General features: G+C 38.6%; 1 protein-coding gene across 1 annotated transcript in view; it reads left to right on the top strand.

The window, feature by feature from the left end:
• The window catches only part of LOC133458569 (methylcrotonoyl-CoA carboxylase beta chain, mitochondrial-like), a 7,299-nt gene extending 184 nt beyond the window's left edge, over positions 1–7,115 (top strand). Inside the window, exons 2-12 of the mRNA XM_061738602.1 lie at positions 1,085–1,249; positions 1,564–1,760; positions 1,907–2,085; positions 2,223–2,303; positions 3,870–4,048; positions 4,136–4,343; positions 4,459–4,550; positions 4,720–4,876; positions 5,096–5,218; positions 5,934–6,164; positions 6,287–7,115. Of these exons, the coding sequence (XP_061594586.1) occupies positions 1,085–1,249; positions 1,564–1,760; positions 1,907–2,085; positions 2,223–2,303; positions 3,870–4,048; positions 4,136–4,343; positions 4,459–4,550; positions 4,720–4,876; positions 5,096–5,218; positions 5,934–6,164; positions 6,287–6,373 (1,699 nt within the window). The 3' untranslated portion in view covers positions 6,374–7,115. The remainder of the gene's footprint in view (positions 1–1,084; positions 1,250–1,563; positions 1,761–1,906; positions 2,086–2,222; positions 2,304–3,869; positions 4,049–4,135; positions 4,344–4,458; positions 4,551–4,719; positions 4,877–5,095; positions 5,219–5,933; positions 6,165–6,286) is intronic.
• Positions 7,116–8,217: the final 1,102 nt, after the last annotated feature.

The following is an 8,217-nucleotide window of genomic DNA, read 5'->3' as shown; positions in this document are numbered from 1 at the left end:
ATGTCACTGGAGGCGCCTTCAGACGACCTTTGACACACTTTAGCTGACAAGTTTAAGTCAACTATAACTAATTACAAAAACGTTCACTTATGAGTATATTCATTTATTTTATATTATTTAGAAGAAAAAGACACTAGAGCTTGTTGTTTCATCATTGACCTGACAGAGCTACAGAAGTGGCACATTGTCCTCACTTTTGTATTTAATTAATAGTTCAGCAAACGTGATAATGGTCAATATTCTGGTAAAATACAAATATGTACTATGTAAGTAATAAAATGACAGTTATAAAAGCGCATTTAACTTTTTTGTCCTGTATATATCATGCATGCCCACGTGGGTTATAAAATACAACAAATAAATGTAATCAGTAAAAAACAAAGAAAGAACACATCTTATCTATTGACCAAGAAGGTTTCCAAACTTTTCCTTTCTTTATTTATTTATTACAACTCATACCAGGTAGATAAAATCAGTGCAGTCTTTCATCTGAGTGCTATTTCTTTGCCATTTAGGGACAAAAATATGTACATTTATACTGTTTATGTAAAGCATATATCATAATACAGTCATTATTACGTGTTAATCCAGGTTTTCTAAAAATATTATCAAATAGATTATTTACTGACAACATAACAGGATCATTAAGGCAACTACAAATGCATGGAGTGCTGCTGGGTGTAAAAAAGAGTGTACTTCAGGTGCTCTTCGGCATGGGGATCCAAAAGATTCAAAAACAAGAAAAAGCCGAGGCACTCAAGAAGTTGGAAAAATATAAAAGGCCTTTATTAAATCATGGCTTGCAGAAAGTTAAAATGCCTAGAAAAAGTTAAAATGCCAACATGTTTCGGCCATGTAGGCCTTCCTCAAGGCAGATAGCAAAGACAGAGGGGTCTCCTTCAGGCAGCTCTGACAGGATCATTATTGTTATTGTTATCATTATAATTTTTTTATACAGTAGCATAACACAACTTACATTTTTGCAGATTGCCAAGTTCTGCTTTGTGATTGTCATATTTTTCTTGGTTATCGAATAAATATCAAGTTTTGAAGTTTCTTTTTTCGTATAACTCTTGAACCACAGGTTTGCTGAGCAGCACTGGCAGGGTTCAGTCCGCTGTATGAGCTCCACGGTCGGGAAGAGGAGAGCTCTACGTGGCCTCTTCCCAGTGCTGGACCTGCCTCTGCAGCCCATCCAGCGTCACGTGTATGAAGCAAACCTGAGAAACAGCATCGCCTGCCATAAGAAGTAGGTTTTATTCAGGTCAGCAGCAAACGCCTTCAGCTTTTTATTAGATTTGCTCAACTTAATCTTTCCAGTTCATAATTTAATTGAATTATATGTTATTTAAAAGTGAAATACTTGTTTTAAATTCTTTGAAATCCGCTAAAGAAGACAATATGAGGAAAAAATGGATTATGAGAGTATTTATATGGGTGTTTTGTCTTGTTCTGTTAATTAAAAAATATCTCATGATAAAATATGTATATGTGTGTGTATATATTTATAGAAAAAAAGATACAAAATATTTCTTATCTATAGCTCTTTTTTTTCTCTGATAGGTACACAGAGTTCAGGGAGAAGGTAAGGAAAGGGGGAGGGGAGAACGCCATATCCAGACACACTCAGAGAAACAGGAAGTTGCTGGTTAGTGATCGGCTGAAGCTCCTGTTGGATGACGAGGAATTCCTGGAGCTCTCGCCATTTGCTGGTTTGGGTCTGGCATACGGGGACATCCCTTCAGCTGGCTGTCTGACCGGTTAGAAACCTCCAGCTACAATCCTGTATCTTTTCTTCTGACTGTAGACTTCATAATCTTACCTGTACAACGATGTTGGTTTTTTATACTCTATTTATTTCCTACTTTTCTCAGTTGTTTTTGTTTGTGTGTGTGTATATTTTCAGGCATCGGCAGGATCAATGGGCTATGGTGCGTGTTTATTGCCAACGATGCAACTGTGAAAGGTGGCACAGCGTATCCAATCACAGTGAAGAAGCAACTACGAGCACAAGAAATAGCAATCCAGAACCGCCTGCCTTGTGTCTACCTGGTCGACTCTGGCGGAGCTTTTCTACCACTGCAGGTTCACATGCACAGCTAGGATTTAATCAGCATTTAGGATCAAAACGTGAACAGTGTTTTCTCAGAAGAATGACTGCTAACTGAATCAGATTGGATGATATTTATTTTCCATTTCCCTTTTTGTGTATTGATGTCTAGTCAGAGATCTTTCCTGACAAGAACCAGGGCGGAAGGACATTCTACAATGAAGCCATCATGTCTGCCATGAAGATCCCCCAGGTAAGAAGGTTATGGCGTTTGGAATGTGTTCAAAGAGATTCATTGTGACTTTTTTTTTGTTTTAAATGCTTTAAAAGCGTTTTCCTAAAGACTTTAACATATCACTTTTTTGCCACATCTATGTATATTTATAGTAAATGTTGCCTAACTTGAAGTTTAAGTTAGATGGAGATAAAGATGTGGAGTTGGGGTTCTACTTTATTTATTCATTTTCAAATATATAAAACTAAATGTGAAAGCAAAGATCAAACTATTACTCCTTCCTCACCACCTGTCCCACCCCTAACCAAGACAAAAACAATCTGTGCTGTAAAAGGAACATTTCTGTAGATATAATCATATTACATCTTTTTTGTTATTACAAGGGGACAGATAGGCAGATACAGGAAAAACATTGAGGTGTCATGAGGCTTCTCTCCACAATGTGATGTAATCAAGACACGGGTGCAATATCTGATGAAGTCTGTCTGGTTTTCCTGAGACTTGAAATCAAATTTCCTCCGTATGTAAGGTGTATGAGAGCTTCCGAACTTGGAGGTGTGTCTTTATTCCAGACTCTGAGAATGACGTTATTAGCATCTATTCCATACTGGATAGATAGAACCTCCCAGCTGCTTAATATCAAGCTTTTGAGACCCATCAAGGAGACCTGTGTCTGATTTGGGTGGGAGATCGTGTCCATAAACCTCAGAACAAAATGGGAAACTTCACACAATGATTTCAGTTGTTGGGTCCTTGAACCCATGAAGTCTGGTGTGAAAATCATACAACAGGAGCCAGGGTACTATCTGACTGTTTGTATTTCATGCATAATGATGAAGAGGATGAGGAAAAAAATTAAGTGCCAAGTAGCACATGAATAATAAAGTCTATGTGTAACCTTATACTGAATTAGCTGATGTCGAGAATTAATTGAACATTTGTAGGATAATTCTGTTTTGAACTCTGGGTCTACAAAATAACACCATGGAATGCTCAACATTTCATTTAATTACACAAGGCCGTCTTGGACAACAGTTCCCTTCTTTTTTTAATGTTTGCCCTACAGGAACTGTGTCCATTTTCTACTCCTTTACTGCGTTTAAAGACCGTCTGGGATGTAACTGTATCGTAACTGGTAAAAATGATGAAACTGTGCAGCGAATGGGCCCAGTTAAGTGTACAGTTTACACAACATGGTTAATATGGGGTTATGAAAAGTTTTTTTTTCTTCTTTTAAATCTGCCATACTTACAGACTTTTTATCATTTAAAACAAATGTGTTTTTCTTTTAAGTTTTTTGGAAAAGCACCAGTAATCATAAAACTAAAGCAGAATACACATGCAATGCATTGCACATACATTATTATTTAGTGCATAGTGGTCACACAACTGTTACCCCTCTCTGTATTCGAACCAGGAACCTTCTTGCTGCGAGGCAACAGTTCTAATCACCAAGCTATCGTGCTACCCCTTCTCAAACTAAATATGATCAATTATTTTCTATATATGCCAAGATCATTAAGTCCATGTAAAACCAAAAGTTCCAATCATTCTGTGTTGATTTAAAAATCCTTAATATTTAAGGTGGCGGTTGTTTGCGGCTCGTGCACAGCGGGTGGAGCTTACATCCCTACAATGGCGGAGGAGACGGTCATGGTGCACCGGATAGGAACCATTTTCCTGGGAGGACCTCCACTCGTGAAAGCTGCTACAGGAGAGGAGGTGACACCAGAAGACCTGGGAGGAGCCAGGCTTCACGCCGAGTAGGTCCATAAATCAAACAAACCCCCAAACAGAAGTTTGCATCCCCGTCTGTCAAGTGACCCTGGGTTTTTTCTCCCCCCCCCCAGGGTGAGTGGGGGTGTGGACCACTTTGCGTGGGAGGAAAAGGAGGCGTTCACTTACACTAGAAACATCATATCCACCCTCAATTTCCAACTGCCTGAGGAAGAGGAGGATATGACGAAGAGGAAAGCAGAAGAGGAGCCGCTTTACAGCTCAGAGGAGCTGCTGGGTCTCGCTCCTCAGAGTTACACATACAGCCTGGATGTTAAAATGGTACGGCAGACGACAACACAAACACACAAAGCTGTTGGCTGTGTGGATCGAGTAGTCGTAGACCTCACGTTGTGTATCCCTGAATTACACACTAACGACTTCTTTGTCTGTCCAGATAATCAGTCGGCTGACAGATGGGAGCTGCTTCCAGGAGTTTAAAGCTCGCTATGGAACCACTCTCGTCACTGGCTTTGCAAAGATACATGGGTACACAATAGATAAGTCGATTTCTTCTAGTGTGAGGTCATATGAGTTTTCTATTGTGGGATACAACGGATCCCTCACTTTCACTATAAACCACTAACACTTTGAAATCAATTCTAATCACTTGGGGAGTCTAAAGACAATAGAGCATGTGGTGTGTGTATTTTTCTAGCAACCTGGTGGGAATAGTAGCCAACAACGGAGAGCTTTCAAACAAGGCTGCACTGAAAGGAACCCATTTCATCCAGCTGTGTGATCAGAGAGACGTCCCACTCGTCTTCCTCCAGAACACGGCTCCCGCAGCACCACTAACACTGTCCACGGAGCAGGTATCCATTCACAGAAAATCACAAACAGGCTGTCCGACTCAGAGGTTGTGGAGAAGTGCAAAAAATGCTGAAAATAAATAATTAAAAACAGCTTCAGAAATGCAAATCTTTCTGGAATAAAGTTTAGCCTTTTGAATTTTTAAGGTCGTATAACGGTGGAAAACCCTTTTCTTTCTTTGTTTTCGTCTCTGATCGTTATTCTCTCTGCTTTTCATCCAGGCAGAGATGAACAGTAATCGTCTGAAGGCTCAGGGTTCGATGATGTCAGCCGTAGCATGTGCCGCTGTCCCTAAAATCACCGTGGTGATTGGTGGTTGCCATGGCGCCGACAGCTATGCTATGGTGAGCGACTCTGTGAACGGCCCTTAACCTGAAAGCATGAATCATGTGCAGCCTGAAAACCTACAAATACAAACCTTTTGTGTTGATGCCAAGTGAGTATTGATCAGTATTGATCCAGATGTTTCGGGTCTTTTTTTGCTCGTTTGTTTCTAGAAATAGAAACAAACTAATTGAAACATCTTTATCTGTCTTTTTTGCTCGTCTCAAGTTATTTTGAATGTGTTATTGAATATACCCTTGATTTTTATACGTCGCAAACACAATGAAGCTGATCAGTATTAACACCAAAAAAATAATTTATTTTATCGTTTCATCTGTTACATAAAGTTCTAAACAAGCTACATACACCGATTACAGTTGTAAAAACATCTCTACTTTTCAGTAACATCAGTGCCTTTATTAGTCTGTCCCACTCACTTTCCCTTAAACAAATATGAATTCTGTAAAAATAAGAGCAGGTGTACACTTTTGTTGGATCCAAACATAGAAGAGTAATAAAGCGGACCAAAGTTCAAGGTGATGTCTCTCTGCTCTAAAAAAAAAAAAAAACAGATGCTCCTAAATTGACTAAAATCTAATTGAAACATTCGATGTTATTTATTTATTTTACCCATTTAGTGTTGTACATATACGTTGGCTGTTATTTTATAAAAATGATCATGCAGTATGCTCAAATAAGATTAAGTTTGCGGTCTTGTTTGTGTTGTGTCTCCAGTGCGGACGGGCATTTGACCCCAACTTCCTGTTCCTGTGGCCCAACGCCAGAGTGTCCATGACGGCTCCGGGTCACGCTGCCTCTCTGCTTTCTCCCGATGATGAGCAGGAGGGCGAGCAGAAGAAGCAGGAGGAGAAGCTGAACAGGAGGTTGGAGGAGGAAAGCTCGGCTTTCTTTTCCTCCGGGAGGATGTGGGACGATGGAGTCATTCTGCCACAGCACACCAGAAAGGCAAGTCCGATTTGGTTTCTATTTCATGACCTGCCATTAATTGTTTTGGTGTGTCTTTAGAAGGAATTAACACTGTTAAATGTTAATTACTGTTTTTTTTTTTTCTTTTCTTGCCTCTGCAGGTTCTCAGTGACTCTCTGGACATCATCAAACAGCAGCAGTATCAGCTGTCTGCAGAGAAGCTTCGGCCAACGCTTCTACGTATTTAAAAGTTCCTCCGTCCTCTTCACTCGTCCAGGAGTTTCTATGTTTAATTCAGATTTGGATGCAGATTTTTTCTTTTTTTTTGATTCATAATAATACATCTTTTCAGCTGGACTGGAAGCAGCTCTTCAGAAATGAGGACTGTCTTATCCACATGCAAGTGACTCATTTTAAACAGTTTCTTGCACACAAGCTTCAAAAACTCTGTTAACATGAACTCTCACAGACAGCTGAAATATTTATATTTACTGACTCTTAGCGTTGGTACCATAAAGACCTTTTGGAAAGGATTTTTTACACAGATAATCAGGTGAACATGTCGTATTTTATCTATTATGTCCAAACATCAGAGAAAATCCTGGAAAATGTTCCAAAAGTGCCTCATCAGAGTTAGTTTTTCTTCCTTGTCCACTGTGCTGTTTACAGAAGGTTAACAAGATTGCTATTTGCTCAACTTTAACAAGCACATCGACATCCAGAGCTACAAAGACTTGACACTTTACATGAGGCTTTAATGCCTGCAGCCCAGTGGTCTGTTTTAGTTAAGTGGCCTTAAACCAGTTTGGTAGGGTTTTGATTTTTTTTTCTCCTTCTATTAAGATACAAATAAATAATTAAATCACAATATTTGGCATCTAAAAGCCCTGTAGAGGAGCTGTAACGTGTAGCACTGTCATTCTGTACGTACAAATGTAAATTAATTGTTGTAATATTGTTTATTTGTATAAAAGAACAAATTTAAATGGATTATACTTCTGTTTCTTTTTAGTGTTTGAACTCCTCTGCTCTGATTAAACCACGTTGAAATATTAACTATGAAACTTTTGAAAGGAAAGGAAAAAGATTTTACAATAAAAAAAAAAAATATATACTGACTTGAATAAAAAATTGATAATCAGATCAGTAAACTTTGTGAGAAATGTACTACTGAAACGAGAAACTGAAGGTGCAGTTATTCATGTTTTATGACACTAGATGGCGGAAAACAACAATTTCAAGTTGTTTGATATACCTTCAGCAAAAGTATTGTGTATTTTATTGTACTTCTGTCTTTACAAGTATAGTTTCAGTAATAGGAGATGTAAATGAAATGAGTCACGTTATTTTTCAACATGATAAATGCTTTCCAGTATGCTCCTGGATCTGTTTGGAGTCATTTCTACACCGAACATCGGCTTAACTGGAAGGAACAGAGGGGGACTGGAGTGATGGTTTGTACATCCCGTGCAAAGTGACGGGAATGATGGTGTTGACCTCGGCCCTAGCGAGCTCCGTCAGGTTCATGGCGTCCAGCACCAGCAGGCATCCTGGTCTCTCTGCACCCGGCTTCACCACGATACTCAGCATTCAACCAGAGACTGAGAGCTGCCACCAAAGACACGATTATAAGAAAAGTATGGAATTGCGGTTTAGAATACTGATTTTGCTTTTATTTTTGGTGCAATGTTTTGCTTTTTAATTTGATCTCCCCACACGGTATTTAAGACAGCATTTTATTTGCCACAATCAGGGATGAGAACAATCCCTGGAGCTGTCTCGTCAATAAGAAGCTGGAGAAAAAAAAAAGAAAAAAGATTTTAAAACCTATTTAGATGAAGCACCTTCTCCAAAAGAAGACTCAGGGTTCTGTGTTAAGAACGATGTTGCCTTAAATACATCTCATATTGAATAAGTGATTTAAAAAATAAACAAACTGAAACACATTATATATGTATGTATATATATATATATATATATATATATATATATATATATATATATATATATATATATATATAGGAGTCAAAACCGAGTCCCATGACACCACCCACGAGTCTTTATGTCAAACCATTCAAATGTTATGGCAGAA

Source organism: Cololabis saira, chromosome 13 (genome assembly GCF_033807715.1).
Source record: "Cololabis saira isolate AMF1-May2022 chromosome 13, fColSai1.1, whole genome shotgun sequence".
Lineage (NCBI taxonomy): Eukaryota > Metazoa > Chordata > Actinopteri > Beloniformes > Belonidae > Cololabis > Cololabis saira.
Note: the sequence above shows the minus strand (reverse complement) of the source record. Positions and strands in the feature narration are given on the sequence as shown.